Raw genomic sequence first — 22,664 nt, forward strand, 5'->3', positions numbered from 1 at the left:
TCTAAGTTCCTTTCTTTAAGTGGAAGACTTGTGCTACTGAAATCAGTGATTGCTGCCATTCCTATCTATTACAAGGCTATTTTCAAGGCTCCAGTGGGGTTATTGGAGACTTTGAAAAGCTGATGCGTTCATTCTTGTGGGGTAGCACTCAAGGCCGAAGACGTATTTCATGGGTTGCATGAGAACAAATTTGCAAAGGACAACAACTAGGAGGCCTTGGACTCGGGTTCTTGGGGTGGAAGAATAAGGCCATGCTTCTAAAATGGGCGTGGCGTTTTGGAAATGAGAAACAGGCACTGGAAATGGATGCCACGTATAAGAGTTATTATTTTTTGATTTTGAAAATAGTCTATTTCTTGTTTCAAAAATAGTCTTTTTTTTTTCAAAAATAGTCTAAGATAAAATAAGATTTATAATCATTTGCTAAAGAAAAGATTTATAATTATTAAAATATATTATCAAAAATAGTCTAATATGAGTAGTTTTTTTTATTACAGGAATAAAATATTTAAGTACACAAGTCACTATTATAAGAAAAAAACAAATTTTTAAATTCATTCAATAAATGATGTATTTAGTCTATAATAGTGACTAGATACATCATTTATTCAATGAATCTAAAATGTTGTTTTTGTTGCTTATAATAGAGACCGAAAGATATATATTAGTTTATCCAATTTAAGACATTTTTATAATAAAAAAACATTTAAGTAACTCATACTGCTAATTTTTTTTTTAGCCAAAATTCACTTTTCAAGAAGTACTGACTGAACTTACAAATATATTCAGGTCAGATTCATCAAATTTACTGAAGGTCAAGTAATGCAAAAAAAAGTAATGGAACCTTGTGACTAGACCAACATTTCCTTAAGACCTCTTATAAATAGAGGGAAACGTTTAATCATGCACGTACTTTTCCCCTTTTTCGTTATCCTCCTCAATTTCATCCCCGCCGGCATGTCTCCGTCGGCCGGAGTCCACGTCCCCCTCCTACCGGGATCCAAACCAGCGGCTCCGCCGGCGTCCGTATCCGGCGCCGTTTTCAATGTCGCCACCAGCATCGTCGGCGCCGGAATCATGTCGATCCCGGCGCTCCTGAAGGTTCTCGGTGTGATCCCCGCTTTCGCCATGATTCTGGTCGTCGCCGTGCTGGCGGAAATCTCCGTCGACTATCTCATGCGGTTCACGCATTCCGGCGAAACCAAGACCTACGCCGGCGTCATGAGGGAGGCGTTTGGGCCGCCCGGAGCTTTAACCGCGCAAGTTTGTGTGATAATCAACAACCTGGGGGGTCTAATTCTCTACCTAATCATCATCGGTGAGAATCGATTTTGCTCTTCTTTCTCTTCTACCTTATGAAGTCATCAAATTAGAGAGCAAATATGAACAATTTTTCTGTTTAATTTTGGTTACTTATTGCTATTTTATGAAAAATCCAGTTTGAGACTTTGAGTGTTTGCATAGTATAGCTTGATTCTTTTCATTACTTTCCTTTCATTTTCTTATTTACATGAAAAGGAAACTTATTTTAATGATAGGTTACCACGGTAGTCAGTATCGCACGATACGTATCCCGATACGATACGAAAATCAACCAAACGATACGTATCCAATGTATGTATCTTTTTGTGTTCGTATCGTGACCTGTATCGCACATATCGCATGAGTATCGCACGATACGTATCCCGATACGATACAAAAACAGTTTTTCAAATGTCGTTTCATCTTACTCCCCTAGAAAAATTAGGGAGTGGGCATTTAATTTCATTAAAAATTAGTAAATTGCTCTAAAAAGTGATGTTTTCTTCGATTCTTTCACCTTTTCACGTTCAACTTCACTTCAGCAGCCCTTTCATGTTTCACGTTCAACTTCAGCAGCCCTTTAATGGCTTGGAATTAGGGAGTGGGCATTTAATTTCATCTCTTTGATGTTTAGTACTTTAGTTTGGCTTATGGCTTGGAATTAGGTTGAACTTGAACTTTGTGAGACTATTTTTCTACTTATGACTTGGATCTTTGATTATTTTGAACTATATTTAGATGATATATTAGTATATTATTTAATTTATGACTTAATTTTTTTTTGTGTCCGTATCTTACGATACACGTTACGATACGATACGCGACACGGAATTAGGGTCTAGCGATACACGATACGTATCTCGATTTGACTACCTTGTAGGTTACATCACTTTCACTTGATTTTTTTTTTCTAAATTTTTGGTTGGTTGCTTTATTATTGAAAATTCCATTCAATCCCAGTTTGAGGTGAATTTTTGGATTGTAAAGTTTGGTTATTTTCATTATGGTTGTTTATTGTTTGATTTGATGTGTTGGAAGAACAGGGGATGTGCTATCTGGGAACCACAGCGGAGATGAAGTGCACTTGGGCATTTTGCAACAGTGGTTTGGAATTCACTGGTGGAATTCCCGGGAATTCGCCATGTTTGTCACCTCGGTCTTGGTTATGCTTCCGTTGGTCTTGTACCGGCGTGTAGGTCAGTGTTAACTGTTAAATAGCTTGTGTTATACTTATAACATTCTTTGTTTCATTTTAAAATTGAAGATATTCAATGGTATACTATGTGTTATAACATGTTTTTGTTTCGTTTCGAAATTGAAGAGATTCAATGGCATAGACTCATGGATAGGGATTTTTTTTTTGGTGTTGTGAAATTTGACAGAGTCCTTGAAGTACAGTTCTGCAGTATCAACTTTTCTTGCAGTGGCATTTGTTGGCATATGTTGTGGATTGGCTATTATTGCTATGGTGCAAGGAAAAACACAGACTCCTAGATTGTTCCCTCAGTTAGACTACCAAACCTCCTTCTTTGATCTCTTCACTGCAGTTCCTGTTGTAGTCACAGCCTTCACATTTCATTTTAATGGTACTGAATTTTTGTTAAGAGCACCATTGTATGCCAATTAAAAAGTATGAAAATGGAAAATTAACACATTCTGAGGCACTTTTTGTGTTTGGTTTTCTGTTTTCAATCTTTCTGGCTTTAGTTGGTGGATTTGCTCCTTCTATTCAGAGACTGCCTATATAATTTTTGTGATGACAATTGGTTATACTTGCAGTGCATCCAATTGGGTTTGAGCTTGCCAAGGCATCTGACATGACGCTAGCAGTTCGATTAGCATTAATGCTTTGTGCTGTTATCTACTTTGTGATTGGACTATTTGGGTACTTGTTATTTGGGGATTCAACTCAATCAGACATTCTCATCAATTTTGACCAGAGTGCTGATTCTGCAGTTGGTTCCTTTCTCAATAGCTTAATCCGTGTAAGCTATGCACTCCATATAATGCTGGTATTCCCTCTATTGAACTTCTCCTTGAGGGCCAATCTTGATGAAATCCTATTCCCCAAGAAGCCTCTGCTAGCCACAGACAACAAAAGATTTGTGATCCTCACTCTGGTGCTGCTAGCCTTCTCCTACCTTGCTTCTATAGCAATCCCAGATATTTGGTATTTCTTTCAGTTTTTGGGTTCATCATCTGCAGTTTGCCTTGCCTTCATTTTTCCTGGCATGATTGTTTTAAGGTAATCTATCTTCCATGGCTATAATCTTTATCTTGTTAAAAATGTATTAATAAATAATAAATGTGTTTGGATTTCTATTACCCTAAAAAAAACTATTTTCAATCTATGGTGAGAGGTGGAGTTAAAGATGCTTTAAGTTTTGCTAATAAAAGTTATGTTGTAGAAAAGAAGCTTGATCGTCCTTGACAGAGCCTCTTCTACGATTCCTAACAAAATATTTCTTTATGGATTTTATTCAATTCTGAAATTTCTTTTAAGGGTTGAGTAGAAGCAAATAGGGAAACTAGAATCTTATCTAATCAAATCTTATCTAGTAAAGAAAAACATTCAAATCATTACTAATAAAAATATAATAATTCCTAACTAATAAAGATATAAAAATAAAAATTGAAATATGCTAAATTAACCTAACTAATCAAATCTGCCTGAAATCAGCATCCATATCAGGTTCCTAATTTTCTTTGTTGTTTACAATGACAGGGATGCATATGGTATATCAACAAGAAGGGATAAAATTATAGCACTGGTTATGATAATACTAGCTGTAGTGACAAGTGTGATTGCCATTTCCACCAACATATACAATGCTTTTAGCAGCAAGTCATAAAGTTGGTACTCTCATAGCATGTTTGGATAACTTCTCTTTTCTCTCCTCATAAATGAATTAATTCTGGCATCCAGAAGCCACGTACATAAGCTTCTTTCCAGAATTGATTTTGGCTCGTAATCAATTCGAGCAGGATTTCCAAAGATACACTCTTCCTTTTGTAGGAAGATTTATTAGGGGGGAGGGGGCGTGAAAGGAAGGAAAGACATTTCAGGCGCATTTGTTTGCTTTGGCGCTTGTGTTACCCTATATTTTTTTGGACGTCTTGTTTGTTGTAAAATTCATATATGTAGATCAGAATTGCTATGTAAAATATCAAATCAAAGCAATGAAATCCACATTTCCATTTCAAGGGCGACAGTGTGGGCTACCATATCTTGCAAGAATGTGCCGTGCAAGGATCATAACATTTGTTACGTGTGTGACCGTATTTATTATTTGAATGACATAATGAATAGAATAGCATTTGGCTGATCAGTCATCTAGCATAGAATAGCATTTGGCTTATAGGTCATCTTTTTTGAATCATGTCCCAAATCATGTTCGTAAGTTTGTTTCAGAAAAGAATTGATGAGAGATGGTAGAAGATGATGATGAAGAAGAAGGTAGAAAGTTTGTTTTTGTGAAAAGATTGTTGTTATTTTTATTTTTTACTTAACAAGTTTAATTTTAATTAATTTGGGTTTTTAATTTAATTTTCTGATGTGTAATTTATTCTTATAATCCACGTAAACATTTTTATCCCCGTCAGCTATCCAAATCAGCACTCGCCGGAGCTCCGGGCTCCGGTGAGGATCCGCTCCAAATAATTTTCAAACATGAGGATCATTTACAATAATTTTTTCGGGGATGGACCTAGATTAGACGGCGACACAAAGACAGAGACTAATATAATGCTTAACCCTTATCTATATAATGTATCTACATCTACTTAACGGGCTGTTTGAAAAGCACTATTCATAAGAGATATTTCATCTTGACCATTCATCTTCATTTTTATCCTACGGTAGAGATCTAAGTTACTTCATCTGCTTTTGTCAGCATTATCTTTTGTAAACGTGCAAATTCCTCATTTTACGCTGGAGTAGTACGATCCAGCTCAAAAGTTGAATTTTATGTCACATTACACTGTTCCAGAGCAAGATAGGACTGCCATATCTTAGTGAAAAGAGAAGAATAGAACGGCAGCAGAGAACAGATCTAAGAGCAAGTCCAAAGATGAAGATGAACCATAAATCAACCGAAATTCATGGAATAAAAAAATAATGCACGAACGAGCTTCCTTTGCGAGATTGGAGACCGGATCGTGGCGGGTCTTGGCCGGAGCGTGGCTTTTGAGGCGGATCGGGTTGTTTGGTGGTGGATCGGGGCGTTTGGCGGCATTGGGACCGGAGATGGGAGCGTTTGGGGCCAGAGAGGTAGTGACAGAGAAGAAGAAGAGAGGAAGAGGACGAGAGGAGGAAGAAGAAGAAGAGATTCAGAAGAAGAACAGAGAAAAAAGACGAACTCAGAGGAGAAGAGAAGAAAGGGTGGCTGCAAGGGTTTTTGGACCCTCTCTTTTTTTGTTCTCCAGCTGTTGTTTTCGGCCCAGATCCTCTATTCACCCATCATCTAGGTTTTTCCTTTTGCTTCTGAACGGTTCAATCAACTTCCTTTACGCAATTTCTCTCTTTCCCAATAAATCCCACTGTTATCCTATTCAAATGATGTCATGTTTCTCATAGAGGCATGGCTTTCTCCATTTTGTTTCTCTATAAATACTGCCTTTGTTTTGCTTGTTTATTCTTTTTATTCTGCAACATTGCCCTATGCTCAATTCTTCTTTAATTTTAGGTGGTGGCTCTGTGGAGGAGATGGATCAAGGGACGACGATGCAGCGGTGACTGAACCTCACGGTGCTCTGGTGCGAAGGCGAGAGGTGTGCTCTGTTGGGTTCTTTGTTTTATGAAGGTGGTTTGTTGTTTTTTTCCTAGGTATGATGTTTTTAAACTGAAGTTGAAAGCTCAATTTGTTGTCATTCAGTTATTCTTGTGTGTAGGCTTAATTAATTTGTGGGTTTTTCATTGTTGAATGTGATTTCTGCTCCTATTTACTTTCACCTATGACTTTTAAATTGGTAAATTGAAAAGAGAAGGGATTTGAACTTCAATCCTCAATCCTCATAATGAAACTTTTGTTTTACTTTGAAATATTTAACTCTTGGTGTAAGACCCAGGATTTTAGAATTAAAATAAATTAATTAATTTCCACCTCACGCATAGGATTCTGTGCAAGCGTGAGAGGAACTTGACTTATGTTTGATGTTTGGATTAGTATTATGAGAAAGAAAGTTCAGGGAATGACTAAGAGTAGTTCTATAGTCGCTATAGGTTATAGCACGAGTCTTATTCACTTCCGCCTTAGGGCAAAAACGTTAATAAATGACTAATCTGCTCTTAAAGCACTGTAGAAACGATATTCAAAAATAATCAGAGGAATATAAGAATTTCTCTTATTCCTTTCCACGACGAGTGTTTCGACAAGAAACCCTGAACTGTACGAACGATCGATTTCGATTCTCGGAAGTTTGCCGAAACTGAGTTCCTGTTAGCTCAAGAACCTTAAAGTAAACTGTTGATGAAGACTTTTTCTATTCGGAACTTCAAACGAAGATTCCACACGCGTGCACCCATTTCTTTCGATGTTTCTAATCTTTCTTCAGAAAGAAGTTTTCTCATCCGACATCAACTGTAAAAAGTAGTTTTTCGGGTAAAATAGATTTACACCGACTTTGGATCGTTTGCTTTAATTCTGAGAAACCTGTTTTGAGTTCTGGAATTCTGTCGCCATAACCTATCTTAGAATTCACGGAGGAATGTGCAGGAAAAATCGGAATCGCGAAATATTCTTTTTCCCGCGTTTTCCATTTTCTATAAATAGCTTGAAAAATGAAAAAAAAAAACAAAAACATCACCACCAACACACACACACGGCCGTGAGCTTCAAGGAGGAAGGAAGAGAAAAAGATTTTCACCGATTCTTGTCTGATCGTCGCTCTATTCGTTGCTACGCGTAGGCCTCGAGGTACTGATGCTTTTCCTTACCTCTGATCGTAAATTCTATCGCTTTTCTCTATGTCTTTCTGTGCTCAAAGTTTTGAGCTTTTTGTAAAACTGTCCAAATAACTTGATTTCTCTGTCTAAACTTATTCCCTGCGTGCACAAGAGCATGTTTAGCGGATTACATTTCGCCGAATCTCGTCGAATCGCCGCAGAACTTCAATTCTGCTCAAAATACCCATTTTATGCTGAGGTTCCGCTTTTTGAGTCGAAAACTCTCGACTGAGCTTAGCACTAGTAGGATTAGTTGTTATAAATGTCGTTGGATCAAGCTTATCAAATTTATTTTTCGAAATTCAGATTTTGAGTTTCCGAGCCAAAAATCTTGACCAAAATACCCATGTTCTAGTTTTCGATCCGATAATTTTTCTGAGAGTTTCCCTGGCCTAGATATCGCCTAAGAATACCTAGGAATTGTTTTAGATCGAAGAAAAAGTTCGGAAACCCTATTTTCTAAAGTGGCCGAAACCTGTTTGTTAGGGTACCGTGTCCAAAAATAATTTTTGGGTCTCTATGACCTGATCCATTGCGTAGCTCTTTCAATTGTCGAAATTTTGGCGTTGGTTTCGTGTCATTCCGAGTTATGTAGCTCGAGTTATGCTCGGTTTAGCGAACGAAGTCTTCGTTGTCCATTCGTGCCTAAATGTGAACTCTGAAGCTTTAAAAGCTTTCTTTCCGGTTTTGATTACTGTTATTAGATAGTGTTGTTTCTAGTAGGGCTTGTGTTGACGATTGTGTTTCCTTGTTCTAGGTTCGCAATTTCCATGCACAACTTCTACTCACGAAGGTAAGGGTAACTCAATTTTAGAGTGTCCTTGAGTCTTGCATGTATTTATCGCACTGCCTGTGTTTGAGATGAAGATGTTTATATTGATTTGCAGATGATTATGATTAATATGTTGAACAGGGAAAATGTTTTCTGGAGGCTTTGGCCGAGTGAACTTATTGAGACATGTGTCTCCGTTTTCTGAGAGGCTTCGGCCGTTTACTGGTTTCTATCATTACTGCTTTCTAGTGGATAAGACATGGTTATTGTTGATACTTTGATTGTTGTTATGTTGAAATAGTGAGCTGAGTTAGTATGCATTTTGATGAGACGTATGTTTGATGATAATATGAATAACATGTGATTATGTTGATTTGATTATTGAATTTGAGATTGTTGTTTGAGTGACCACTGAGTTGGATGAGATGTTTTGGTTTGCATGAAGTGGCGATGAGGTGGGTTTGTCCCACGGGATTGTCCCGTCTGTTGAGGCGTTATAAAGTGGCAATGAGGTGGATTTGTCCCACGCGATTGTCACGTCTTTTGAGACGCTAAAGTGGCGATGAGGTGAGTTTGTCCCACGGGATTGTCCCGTCTGTTGAGGCGTTATAAAATGGCAATGAGGTGGATTTGTCCCACGCGATTGTCCCGTATTTTGAGACGCTAAAGTGCCGATGAGGTGGGTTTGTCCCACAGGATTGTCCCGTCTATCGATGCGTTATAAAGTGGCGATGAGTTGGGTTTGTCCAGCGCGATTGTCCCGTCCTTTGAGACTCTAAAGTGGCGATGAGGTGGGTTTGTCCCACGTGATTGTCCCGTCTTGCGAGACGTTATTGTTTGATTGATATTGTTGAGGTTATTGATATCCGAGTTGATTATATTGTTGGTTCTATTGATATATGAGTTGGTTTATATTGTTGGCTTGACGATATCTGATTTGATTCATATTGTGGGTTTTGTTGATATATGAGTTGATTTGCATTGTTGGTTTTGTTGAAATTTGATCTACATCTATACTGTTGAAATTATCGTTATCTGAATTAATCTATGCTTTTGAGTTATTGGTTCTTGAGTTAATTTATGTTAAGTTTTGTTGATATCTGGTTTAAAACCATATCGTTGATTTTGCTGATATGCTGATATAAGATTTGATTTCATGATCGATAGGATGAGTTGTCATCTAATTTGAGTTAAGTTGCTAGGTTATTTACCATGCTAAGTAATCAAATTTGAATAGCATGCTTTTCTCTTTTATATGTGGTAGTTGTATGGAGTTAACCCTTTCTGTTTGCTACTTGTTGTTTGGGCGCTTAACGCTATTAGGTGATGAAGAGCCTTCTGGCGATGCTTAGCCCTGCTGAGATGGAGGAGGGATAGTAACCGGCGGAGCAAGGATGGAAGAAGCTGTATAGTTTCCTCTTAGTAGTTTATGCTTTGAGTCTTCTTCGTTATCTGAAAACTCTGCTACTAAAACCCTGTTTTCGCCACTGTTTAAGTGTGCGTACTTATTTTGGAAACTTGCTTATGCTATTGTAAGACACTATTATTATATGTCGGGAACATGTTGTTTAATTAAGACTATGTTATGTATTAAATTGTGTTTAGTTGTTTTGAAAAGGAAAAAAAATTATCGTGTTTTCTTAGGGTTACGAAATAGTCCTTAGACTTTTTTAGGTGACTAATGTGACTCCTCAGTTGAGAAATTGGGGCGTTACAGTTGGAGATTTTCTTATGCAGTTGAAGAATCATGGTTCATACTCAATAAATTGAGTGATAAACTGAAAGTGTCATCCAGGATCTACAGTAGCTATTTTTGGTATTGTAGGATTCCAATTCTTATGTTTTAGTTTTTAACATTGATAATTTCTTTTATAAGTTCAGAGTAAGGTACTCAACTCAAACTATTAAAATTGAGCATTTGAAAGTGGGTAGCTATAGCGATCAAAAAGAGGTATTGTTGTTGTAGAGTTATATAGTTGACCCATTAATTAAATTTGACAGCCTCTTCATATTGGTATTGTTTTAATCCTAAGATTACATCTGCTATTTTAATTTTCTTTGTTTAAGCTGATGTGTGTGTCTTATTTTGGTTGAGATCTTTCTTCTACCCACTCCCAAACGTCGACAATGATGCAATCGAAGGAAGCAATTGGGAATGGTTGTGTGTTGCAATGAGTAATGTTTCTAGGAAGATTTTTAATGATGGCAGCAACTTCTTTGATTCTACAGGGCTAGGTAAATGCTATTGTTTTCATATATTTGATTTGATTACTTCCTCATTTCATTGTCACAACCTTTTAACTTGTTTTCGTATTATAACTTAAAACAATTAAATAGAGATGGACTTTCAAGGAGAAACCAACCCCGAATTGTTCATAAGCAGTTGCTATTGCACACTTCTTCCAACCATTTGAAATCATTTTTAAAAATATGCACAAGGTTTATGCTTGTTTTGTTCAAAAGTTGATGGAAGAAATTGACTTTTATGCGATGAGGAGGAAGAGTCTACAAGCTCTGTGCATGAAACATGGCATCCCTGCTAATTTGAAGAACAAATAAATGGCGGACAAGCTTTAATTGATTTTTGAGCTCCTTATTAGTATACCCTTTTCTTCAAGTTTTTTTCCTTTTCTTTTGTTTGTTTTGATAGTTTATGATGACCTGATAGTTTATTGATTTGGTTGTTGAACTTTTTTTTACCCCATTTGTTTTCTTTATAAATTTTCTTCTTCTTTTCTTTTTCTAATTCTGTTTTTTATTGGATTTGAAGATGCTAGCTTGAAATTTACTCCAAACTTAATAGACTATTACCATTATTTAATTTTTGCACAATGAGTGTGTGCTATAATTTAAATACAATAGTAAAATTATTTAAATTAGCTAAGCACCAAAGCCCTTTGATGGCATGTAGCATACTATCCTTGAAGCCTATATTTGGAGTGGAACACTAAAATCTTCGAGGACAGATCCTTGTGATGGTGTCTTTCTCATTTCTGCATTTTTTTTTTCTTCATTTCCATTATATGATCGCTGTATTAGACACTTCTCTAATGGTAAATGTAATTGGTTTGCAAACAGCAGTGTTTGGTGGGGAAGTACGGTTCTTTTTCAATGCTATCCATATGGTTTTTAGCAGTTGATGTCTAATCCTTGCTACTGTGAAGTTGGTATTGGATCGGATTGGATTGGATTGGATTTGAATTTTAAATTTCTAGGCTTCCTGTTTCTCACTGCTTGAGTTGTGTATAAATAATGGTCACAATGTGCAGCTGATAGTCATTCCCTTATGCCTTGTGATATGTGTGAAACTTTCATAGCCATCCCTTTCTTTGTTGTTGTTAAATTGTGTTGATCGCTTCTTTGCATTTAAATTTGAAACCCATGATTTGTGCAATCCGATGGAAGTTTCTCTGTATAAAATACATGTGTTTGTGTTGATGCTTAGCATTGTGTTGTTTTTTCAGTGAGGCCGAGTCACCGAGAGGTGTAGATGGAGGTGCTTTCAGTTTCAGGAGCTGCAATGTGGGTGGTGAGAGTGATAGTCACTATGATTCCAATATGGGCCTTGCTGGTGCTGTGGCTGAGGCCAAAGAAGATGGAAAACCTTCTGAGAGATGTCAAGGTCTTCAAAGCCAACCTTGCAAGCTTAACCTTTTCAGTAACGACTCCAAGCAAAACTACATGCTCAAGGTGCGCCTTCCGATCAAACTGTCCACAAATATGGTATGCATGTCGTTTAGTGTTTCTTACTTATTGTGTGTTGAGTTTTGAAACTTCAAAGGGCATGTCTTTTCCATTTTCTTTTTAGTTGTTGTTGGAGATGGAGAATCTTTAACGGAAAAATTGTCTCGCTATGTCTATTATTGGAAGGAGGGTTTAAATTATTATTTGTTGCTGAATACCCTTCTCTTGTATCACATGAAGTGAAAATCATGATCAGGGTGTTTTAGTTCTGGAAATTAGCAGTTACTGAGCAAAATCTGATGGCATGATTTTAAATTTTAATTTTTTATAAAGTCAAGTAGCTTAAACTATGACAGACAAATATTGGAATTATCTCCTTAGTTTTTTATTTGTGTGATGTCTGTTCAACAAAGGTTAGAATATTCACAAAGATATAATACACCAAAGTCTTAGTATTTGACTTAGTCAATATATTCAGAAGGATAGAGGGATTATTGTTCACAATTATTGGTAAACATAATATGGATGGAGGGATTATTGTTCACAAGATTTGGTAAATGTAACAAGATATGGTTATAAATGTACCCATTGGCTGTGATGTTCCCCATATGTTGGGGTTTTGAAATTTGAAATCAAATTATATGACAGCTTCTCTGGTTCTGGTGTAGTCCTCCTTTACTCAAGATTGTTGCTCCTTCTTCGTGAGCTTTACTGTCACCGTTCCTGCCAAAAATCTTCTGCTTGTCTTACCATTGGTAGTTGCAGATCAGCTTTGAAGATAGGAGTGGTGGAGAAAAGGAGACAAAGTTAAATAAATGCAGATCGGCATTGCTCGATTTGCCTTCAATGTGCGTTTCACTATAACTCTTTTGTTCTTACTGATATCATACTATTCTGATCAAACATAGATACAATTGGGTTGTTGTGCATGTAATGACTATCATTTTTCCGTATAGTTTTGACTTTTGAGGTCTTTTGTAAGACCCAGGATTTTAGAATTAAATAAATAATTAATTTCCAACTCACGCATAGGATTTTGTGTCAGCGTGAGAGGAACTTGACTTGTGGTTGATGTTTGGATTAGTATTATGAAGGAGAAATTTCAGGGAATGACTAAGAATAGTTCTATAGTCGCTATAGGTTATAACACGAGTTTTATTCACTTCCGCCTTAGGGCGAAAACATTAGTAAAAGGCTAATTTGCTCTTAAAGCACTGTAGAAACGATATTCAAAAATATTCAGAGGAATATAAGAATTTCTCTTATTCCTTTCCACGACAAGTGTTTCGACACGAAACTTTGGAACGTACGAACGACCGATTTCAATTCTCAGAAGTTTGCCGAAACTGAATCCCTGATAGCTCAAGAACCTTAAAGTAAACTGTTGATGAATATCCAGTTGTTTTCCGCTGAATCTCGCCGAATCTCCGCAGAGATCAAATTCTGTAGAACCATTTTTATGCTGAGGTTCCGCTTTTTGAATCAAAAACTCTCGACTAAGCTTAGCGTCAGTAGGATTAGTTGTCATAAACGTCGTGGGCATCGACCCCATCTAATTTGTTTTTCGAAATTCTGATTTTGAGTTTCCGAGCTAAAAATATTGACCAAAATACCCCTGCGACAGTTTTCGACCCGATAATTTTTCTGAGAGTTTCCCTGGCCTAGATATCGCCTAAGAATACCTAGGAATTGATTTAGATCGAAGAAAAAGTTCGGAAACTCTATTTTCTAAAGTGGCCGAAACCTGTTTGTTAGGGTACCGTGTCCAAAAATAATTTTTGGGTCTCTATGACCTGAGCCATTGCGTATCTCTTTCAATTGTCGAAATTTTGGCGTTGGTTTCGTGTCATTCCGAGTTCTGTAGCTCGAGTTATGCGCATTTTAGCGAAAACCTGTCTTATTGTCCATTCGTGCCTAAATGTCGAACTCTAGAGCTTCGAAAGCTTCTTTTCGGGTTTTGATAGTGTTATTAGTTGTCTTGTTTCTTAGCGACTAAGCAATGATACTTTGCTTAAGGTTTGGAACGAGTTGAGCTGAGGAAAGAGACTTTGGAGCAATTAGTGAGGTTTCACAACCGAGGAGGACGCCCGGGGAACTTGCTGGGTTCGGGAGCTTTATTTTGGATTGGACTGGGATGTTGAGCTTGGATGGAGAAATTGGCTAAGGTAAGGGTAACTCAGTTTTAGAGCGTCATTTGAATCGTGCATGATTTATTCGCACTGCATGCGTTTGAGATGAAGATGTTTAAATTGATTGGCATTGGATTATGATTATTATGCTTGCAATGTTGTATGCTTGCTTATGTTGACTGTTTCTGAGGCTTGTGCCAAATGTTTTCTGAAGGCTTCGGCCGAGTGAACTTATTGAGACGTGTGTCTCCGTTTTCTGAGAGGCTTCGGCCATTTACTGGTTTCTGTCATTGAACTGAGTTGGTATGTGATTGAATTGATTTATGTTGGTTGATAATATGAATAACATGTGGTTATCCTGTTTTGATTATTGAATTTGAGATTGTTGTTTGAGTGACTACTGAGTTGGATGAGATGTTTTGATTTGCTTGAAGTGGCAGTGGAGTGGATATTTTCACATGACTGTCCCGTCTTTCGAGGCGTTATAAAGTGGCAATGAGGTGGGTGTGGTCCCACGGGATTGTCCCATCTTTTGAGATGTTCTAAAGTGGCGATGAGGTGGGTGTGGTCCCACGCGATTGTCCCGTCCATAGTGGCGCTAAGTGGCAATGAGGTGGGTGTGGTCCCGCGTGATTGTTCTGTCTTGAGAGACGATATTGATCGATCTATTTTGGTTGCAGCATATAGTTGCATCATAGGGGAATAATATTTGCTTATGATGTTTTGGTTGATAGTTGATTTGATGTTATATTGTTGAGGTTGTCGATATCTGATTTGATGTTATATTGTTGAGGATTGTTGATATATGATTTGATGTATATTGTTGAAGTTGTTGATATCTGATTTGATGTTATATTTTTAAGGTTGTTGATATCTGATTTGAGGTTATTGTCATATGATTTGATTTTATATTGTTGAGGTTGTGGATATCTGGTTTGATTTTATGTTGTTGATTTTGCTGATATCTGATTTAAATCTATGTTGTTGATATCTGAATTAAATTTAGGTTGTTGGATATATGTCGTTATCTATCTTGAATTAAGTTGCTAGCTTATGTACCATGTTACGCACTTAAACTTTGATAGCATGCTTTTCCCTTTTATACGTGGTAATTGCATGGAGTTAACCCTTTCTGTTTGCTACTTGTTGTTTGGGCGCTTAACGCTATTAAGCGATGAAGAATATTCGATGGAGCTTAACCTTTGTGCGAGTGGAGATGAGGACTTGAAGAACTGTGGATGACTCGAAGAATAGAGTTGGGTGTAGGGCTAGAGCCTTGGGTTAGAGAGCTTACCGTTATTGGTTTAAGCTCGCATAATGATTTTAGAAATTTATATTTGGGGTTTCGGGTACTCGCCTTGTTCAAGGTTTGATGTAAATCTCTTTGTAGTTGGGAGTATGCATGAAATGTTTTGGAAATACATTTGAAAAGAAAAAAATATACTCGTGTTTATACATTCTTTTGGAAAACATTGCATATTTATTTTAGTAGGTTGCTACCGTAACACCCTGAAAATCGGGGCGTTACATCTTTTCTCTATTTTAGATTTTTATTCCATGGTGTAAATTATGTGGTCTTCAATTGTTCAGTTTCTTGGTTCTTGAGTGGAAAAAATATCTTCTTTCCCTCTCTTTCTCTTTCAATTATCTTTGGATGGTTGACTCCAAACTGTAGTATCTTGAAATGAGATGATACTCAAATATACCACATAAATGGCTGTGTGATTAAACTCATCCAAATTATATTTGTGCTACTTTCTGGTGTTTTGAAAGATAACTAAGAATGCATTATTTTTTACACTGGCAGGATTACAATTGACTGGAAAGGTATATTGAGAGTAAGAATATATGGGACTAAGCATCATTTTGGACGAGGCCAATAAACAATTAAACTAAGAAAATAATCCTACTTCAAAAGATGACATGGCGGGGAAAATCTATTGCTCCAGCTCTAATCAAATTGAGCATGCTCTTCCTTTCTAAGTGCATTTGTGCAAGACCGTACTTTTTTTTTTCTTTATATAAAAATCTATGAAACTGGATAAGAAGAAAGTGAACAAGAGAATTATAATTTTAACAGAAATAGTTTCATGGTTCCACTGGCTATTGACTGTTTTGATTCAAATATTGTTCTTGAACTTTATGACTTTGTTCATTTGGTTCTTGGTCAATTTTTTACTGCTATTGTTTTGATCATTTGCAGTTCCACTTTTGGAGTTGATTTGGTGTTTGTTTGCTAAAATTAGTATTTAAACATCTGAAGTTGAATCACTATTAAATAATATGAAAATAGCTATGCATTTTGATGCTTGCTACCCTTTTGGTGCATATGGCTTACTTCGTGGAGTGGATATACTTGTGATTGTGTATATGATAGCCATTTTGATCGGGAGCTGTCTTTCCTCACATGTTAAAGGGAGTCTATTTGTGTTGGAAACAATTTTTGGTAAAAATCCTTATTGATTTCATCTTGGTCTTGCTCCTCCACCTGCCTGCAATCTTAATTTGAAGTTGATGTTAATGTCATGAGAGAAGTGATAAAATCTAAATTATCTTTTTGGTTGTTAAATGGTTTGTTAACAAAGTGATCTTCAGTTCTGCTCATGCAAGGTTTAAGTAGTCTTGGTTGTTGCATGTGTTGTAGTTCTCTTTGGCATTTCCAATTCGAATCCTCTTCTTTGGTCAAAGGAATTGATGAGATGTGTATGAGCTGGAGCAGGACTTAGAGGCCATGGCTATTTGGCATCAGTGACTAGCTTGGGTCAAGGACATCTTTTAGGGGCATTTTTTCATTGTCAATGTTTATGATTGTCTGCTGAATTCTAATGATAATATTTTCACGTTTGAAAGTAGTCATGCTATATAAGATTTGTTGAAAATGTGATTAGATCTTCTTTTTTAGATGCCAATAGTCTCTTAAACTTATTTTTGGCTTTAGTGAATGAGGGTGCTTAAACTTAGTCATCAACATATCTTTGCTTCACTTCCTTTAAATCTTGAAAGAATTTTTATGGGCCCATTTTTATTTATTTTTCAGTGTCAAGTCATGCTAAGATGAAAACCAAGCTCAGGTGTCCTCAGCTTGAAATGATCTATGCTTGCAGATACATCAATGGTCACACATAGAAGAGTCATACTATTGCAAGTATGTATTCATGTTTCAAAACAATATTACTGCTCCTTTCACTCAAAGTTTGGCCAAACTTGCACGAAATACTATGGGATGACTTTGGTATGATGGAACTAACACTTGAAAAAAAGCAATACCCCTTTCACGACGATGTCTTCGGTGAGTCAGCTTGTTTAGTGAAGCACCGTGGTTCACTCCATTTTAATGTGTCAAAATACAAAAATAACCTTTTAACAAATAGATATTCCAAAAATACCATTTTCTCTTTTCCACCACACATCCTCCGCCATGTGTCTTTCGGTTCCGACCACCACGCCACACCATCTCCAAGCACAAGATCAAGTCACATAACCGGCACCCATCACCGATCAATACAATCAACATATATTTTCATCTGAAGCAACCAACTTGATAAGGGAAAAATACAAGATCTCATGAATTCAGTTGGGAAAATCAAATTGTGAAAGTAGATTTCATGAATTCAGTGCAAATGAAGAACACAATGAACACAATTCCTTCTATTTGAGATCTGGATCGGGAAACTCTCACAAGATCTGGGATTATCCTCATGCATGCATCCTAATCACCGAAATTACTGCCTCAAGTTCCTCTTTTTCCTCTTCTGCGATCAACCGTGCCAAGGTATCAAACCCTGATATTTTCCTCGGAGAGCATTTCGTGATTCACGGTGTTCTAACACCGTTTTCTCCCATGCGTCGTCAAGATTTACAAGGAGGGTCCGATTTCATTCACTCACCCACTTGCCGTTCAAACCAAAATGCAACGAAATCAACGATTCCAAGAACGTTTTTGAGTGGAATAACACTGATATGGGGTTCTTCTGCTACGGTCTTTGCTCCTCCTGATTTGGGGGTAAATGGGTACTCTGAAACTGAGCGGTGAGGCTTCTTAACATCTTCCTCTTCTCTCTCGTGGCCCAGGGCCTCAAGCTTTCCCTCTACATCCTCACAGTAAGGATGTCGACGAGGTTTGTTGTGGCCACATCAACCTCCGTGGTCGGCATGCTGGCCTCCGCCGTGGGCTCTGTAATCAGGCACGGTGGTGGGGGTGGGGGAAATGTAGGAAGGGAGAAGGGTGTTTTAGTAAAACAATATATATTTAACAAATGGATTTTTTTATTGTTAATTGATCTGAACCATTCAAAATAAAAAAAAAATTAAATCTAACGGTTTAAGAGTGAACTGAATCACCGTGGGACAATTTTTAACTGTACCACTGAAGACAACACCGGCTCCTTTTGTTTTCGCATTATGAAATGCAACCCTGAATCACACATCAAGCTCTTAAAGTACTAAAAATTCAAATTTTATTATTTTTTTATTGTTGTAGTCATTTCCTAATGATGCATTGATGATCGAGAGAGAAAGAGCACCTATGTCCTATTAGTAAAATTGGTTATTGTTATTATGTCTTTTTAATTTGAAATAAAAAAGAGGCTTCTCATATTCTATTGATGTAGTCATTTCCTAATTCTACAGGCACCTATGTCCTAATTTTATTATTTTTTTTATTGTTGTAGTCATTTCCTAATGATGCATTGAATGACTATGTGCGCACTAGGAGGCCGGACATAGTCATTCTCTTGGAAACTTGCTGTCAGTTCAGGAGTACCAAACAATTCTGGAATTCTTTGGGTTTTTCTGCAGGTTTCATATCTGAAGCAACAGGTTTCAGTGGAGGAATATTGGTCCTTCTTAATAATAGTTCAAATTTCTCTAGTCGACTGCTAAAGCTACACCATCAAGCTGTCACTTTTGAAGTTTGGAGGGAGAACTTCTCTTGGGCTTGCTCAGCAATCTATGCGTCACCAATACCAACCCATAGAGAGATTCTTTGGAGACACTTGTCTGATCTTCGAGATGAACTTCATGTCCCTTGGTTCATGGTCGGAGATTTCAACGAAATTACCTTACCTTCTGAGGTTCGTGGGGGGAATTTTCTCCCAAACAGAGCTTTGCACTTTTCTTCAGTTCTAGATGCCTGTAGAATGATCGATCTAGGAGCGGAAGGAGGCCACTTTACATGGTTTCGCAAGGTTAATAATCGGGTGGTAAATTCGAAGAGGCTAGACAGAGCACTGGGAGATGTTAACTGGAGGGTAGAATTTCTAGAGGCTCATGTGGAGATTCTTCACAGGATACACTCAGATCATTGCCCGTTAATGGTTCATTTTGGCGCGGCTCAATTTAGATCACCAAACAGATCCTTCAAGTTTATGGCAGCGTGGGCAGAGCATCCGGAATTTGGAACGGTAATGTCCAATGCTTGGCGCCAAACTGAGGAGAATATTCAACTGAAACTGGACAGGGTAAGGAAAGATGCCACTAGTTTTAATCAAAACGTGTTTGGTGATATTTATAGAAGGAAGAGAAGAGTGGAAGCTCGTTTGAAGGGGGTTCAGAGGGAGTTGAATAAAAATATAACATCTGATCTTGTTCAGTTTGAGAGAGATTTGCAGCAAGAGTATGGAAGCATTCTCAAACAGGAGGAAATCACTTGGTATCAAAAGGCTAGGGATGATAGAATCAAACTTGGGGACCGGAATACTGCCTATTTTCATACCCAAGCGGTTATTCATCGCAAAAGGAATACTATTCACAAACTTAGATTAGAGGATGGATCTTGGTGTTGTGATAAAAGAATATTAGGGGAGATGGCCCAAGATTATTTCTCCTCTTTATTTGCGCGAGATACTTCCATGCCTCGAGCGTCTATGCCTCAAGTAGTGGTTCCCCAATTATCTGAGGCAGCTAGTTTGTGCTTATCTCAAACGGTATCCAAGGAAGAGGTTCGTACTGCTCTAATGTCCATGAAATCTTTCAAGGCACCTGGGCCTGATGGTTTTCAACCGTTTTTCTTTAAGAACTACTGGCATCAGGTCGGGGACGATTTATGGCTTCTAGTGCGCAGTGCGGTGGAGGAAGGGAAGGTAGATGAACAACTTTTGGAGATTTTGGTGGTGCTTATACCAAAAGTTGATCAGCCTTCGACCATCAAAGAGTTTAGACCGATCAGCCTTTGTAATGTCACTTTCAAGTTGATAACGAAGGTTTTGGTGAATCGGCTCTGTCCCTTTCTGGATGATCTTGTAGGCCCAATGCAGAGCATTTTTTTGCCTGGAAGAGGGACCATGGACAATGCTTTTCTAGCCCAAGAGGTTGTCCATTTTATGAACAAGTCTACGACGTCCAACGGTAGCTTGGCTTTCAAGATAGACCTGGAAAAAGCATACGATAGTGTATCTTGGGATTTTCTCCGGGAAACCTTGGTGCTCTATGGTTTTCCTCCCGGAATAATTAACTTGATCATGTGTTGCGTCACCTCATCTAGGCTTACATTGCTTTGGAATGGTGAACGCCTTCAACCTTTCAAACTAGGAAGAGGGCTTCGTCAAGGAGATCCAATGTCACCATATCTTTTTGTTCTCTGTATGGAGCGGTTATCTCTGCATATCCAACATCTGGTGGATTCTGGGAGTTGGGACCCTATCCGTTTGACAAGAAATGGCCCCCCAATCTCACACATGTTTTTTGCTGACGATGTTTTACTGTTTTGCAAGGCTTCTCCCTCCCAGGTCAACGTTGTGGCGGATGCTCTGAAGCTGATCTGTGATAGCTCCGGCCTCAAAGTGAACATACAGAAGTCAAAAGCTATCGTTTCTAAAGGTGTTAAGGCTGCGGTCAAGGAGGAAATTGCCACCATAGCTCCGATTCCGTTCGTGGCAGATTTGGGCCGCTATCTAGGGTTTTCGTTGAAGGGAAGAGCTCTGAGAAACAATGATTTTAATTTCTTGCTAGACAATTTGCAACGTAAATTAGCATCTGGAGATCGAACCTGTTGAATGTGGCGGGGAGAACGTGCCTAATCAAATCGGTAATGGCAGCAATACCAACCTACTCTATGCAAGTTTTTTGGATCCCTAGAGCTATTCTTAACCGTATGGAACAAATCATGAGAACATTCATGTGGTCGAAGAGGGACAAGAAACGGGGGTGGCATTTGGTGAAATGGAGCACGGTTAAAACAGCCAAGGAGGAAGGTGGTCTTGGTGTCCGGGACATGGCAATGGCGAATACTACGCTTCTTGGGAAAGCGGTATGGAGTATGCTTCATCACCTTCACAAGCTATGGGTTAGGGTTATGCAACAGAAATATCTTCAACATTCCTCCATTCTGCAAGTTGAGGCTCAACAACAAGACTCGATGGTCTTCGAGATGGCTTTGAATTTAAGCTAGGCACGGGGGAGTCATCGATTTGGTATGATGACTGGTCTGGACAGGGAGCTTGGGCTCCAAAGCTTCCTATTGTTCATATCACGGATACGAAACACCGTTTATGCGATGTTATTCAGAATGGAACCTGGTCCCTGAACACTTTATACACAGTGCTGCCATCTGAGATGCAAGCTTGTTTGCAGAAAATTGCACCCACGCTGAACATGACTAGGCAAGATAAATGGGTTTGGCGGGAAAGTTCAACGGGTTGTTACAATGTTAGAGATGCTTATAATTGGTTGAGTGAGCCTGTGATAGTCGTGGATGGGGCTGAATCGTGGCGGTGGATATGGAAGCTCAAGGTTCCTGAACGAGTAAGATTTTTTGTGTGGCTCATCATGCACAAATCCTTACAGGTTAATGGCAATCGTTTCAAATGTCATATGTCGTCTTCGCCGGCGTGTCCTAGGTGCTCGGGGGAGATGGAGGACGAGCTCCATTGCCTTAGGGACTACTGTCCTCATGCTCGGGAAATTTGGCTCCGTATGGGGGCTTTGACTTGGAGGAGCTTCTGTCTGGCACGGTCGAGCCATGGATGAAGAATAATGCGTGTGGTAATCGTGGCATCCTGTTTGTAGCAGGGGTTTGGGGCATATGGAAATGGAGGAGTAATAGTGATTTTAGGACAAGGCCTGGAGCGTGGAGGAGGCTTGGAGGCACCTTTCTTTGGAGCATGATGCGTTCGTAACAGCCTTGGAACCAGGGCATGGGATGCAGCATAGTGCTTTGATAAGTTCTTTTTGGAAGCCTCATGACAGAGGAAGAGTAAAACTCAACACAGATGGGAGCTGGCGTATTGGTAGCAGATTCGTGGGTGGTGGCGGCCTGATTCGTGGGCCGGACGGTGGCTGGATCAAAGGCTTCTGGTCGGTGGAGGTTGGTGACAACGCTTTTATGGCAGAGGTTAGGGCTCTTTGAGACGGACTTATTATGACATGGGAGATGGACTTCAAAGATGTCATGGTGGAGGTTGATAGTAAAGAGGTGCTGAGGGAATTACACCACAAGGAGAGTCATACGTTCTGTCCCATGCTAGCTGACATAGACTCTTTACTTTTGCAGCAGTGGCAAGTGGTGCTACAATGGATTCCGAGAGAGTGCAACACCGCAGCGGATTGCTTGGCGCATCTAGGCGCATTTTCAGATCTGGTTGGGTTACATATTGTTGAGAAACCTCCGGTGGAAGTTGAACCTTTCATCTTGAGGGACTCGTTTGCTTGTGTGTAGTTTCTGTTCTTTTGTCAATCTTTCGATGTATCAAAAAAAAATATTCTATTGATTTCAATATTAAACTCACTTAATTTGTTCATTAAACAGATTAACCGACAAAAAATTTCTAGCTTTGTATTAAAATACATTAGAACAATGTTACCTGTTACGACAGTATTTTAGATAAAATGCAAGTAC

General features: G+C 38.4%; 3 protein-coding genes across 31 annotated transcripts; all 3 read left to right on the forward strand.

The window, feature by feature from the left end:
- Positions 1-906: 906 nt before the first annotated feature.
- Positions 907-4,506, forward strand: LOC130722406 (amino acid transporter AVT6C-like). The gene is made up of 5 exons (XM_057573119.1): positions 907-1,318; positions 2,346-2,498; positions 2,685-2,888; positions 3,082-3,547; positions 4,028-4,506. Exons 1-5 carry the CDS (start codon positions 958-960, stop codon positions 4,152-4,154), a joined length of 1,311 nt encoding a protein of 436 aa, XP_057429102.1. The 5' UTR covers positions 907-957; the 3' UTR covers positions 4,155-4,506.
- A 706-nt stretch (positions 4,507-5,212) lies between these two features.
- Positions 5,213-17,023, forward strand: LOC130722407 (uncharacterized). 29 transcript variants are annotated; one of them, XR_009013926.1, is made up of 8 exons: positions 5,213-5,769; positions 5,988-6,127; positions 8,004-8,039; positions 9,342-10,253; positions 11,483-11,708; positions 12,371-12,550; positions 13,719-13,867; positions 15,004-15,288. XR_009013926.1 is itself a non-coding variant. In XM_057573120.1 (5 exons), the coding sequence occupies exons 2-5, from the start codon at positions 6,099-6,101 to the stop codon at positions 16,555-16,557; spliced, it is 453 nt and encodes a 150-aa protein (XP_057429103.1). In that variant the 5' UTR covers positions 5,218-5,769; positions 5,988-6,098; the 3' UTR covers positions 16,558-16,663. The 29 variants fall into 29 exon arrangements, 10 of the variants coding, with proteins under 10 accessions (XP_057429103.1, XP_057429106.1, XP_057429104.1 ...); XR_009013928.1 differs by having other exon boundaries at positions 5,988-6,104; XR_009013927.1 differs by lacking the exon at positions 8,004-8,039 and having other exon boundaries at positions 5,988-6,104.
- A 3,835-nt stretch (positions 17,024-20,858) lies between these two features.
- Positions 20,859-21,934, forward strand: LOC130724978 (uncharacterized). Its single transcript, XM_057576241.1, has 3 exons — positions 20,859-21,077; positions 21,263-21,571; positions 21,839-21,934. Exons 1-3 carry the CDS (start codon positions 20,859-20,861, stop codon positions 21,932-21,934), a joined length of 624 nt encoding a protein of 207 aa, XP_057432224.1.
- The last annotated feature ends 730 nt before the right edge of the window (positions 21,935-22,664 follow it).

The sequence above is a fragment of the Lotus japonicus genome, chromosome 6 (assembly GCF_012489685.1).
Source record: "Lotus japonicus ecotype B-129 chromosome 6, LjGifu_v1.2".
NCBI lineage: Eukaryota > Viridiplantae > Streptophyta > Magnoliopsida > Fabales > Fabaceae > Lotus > Lotus japonicus.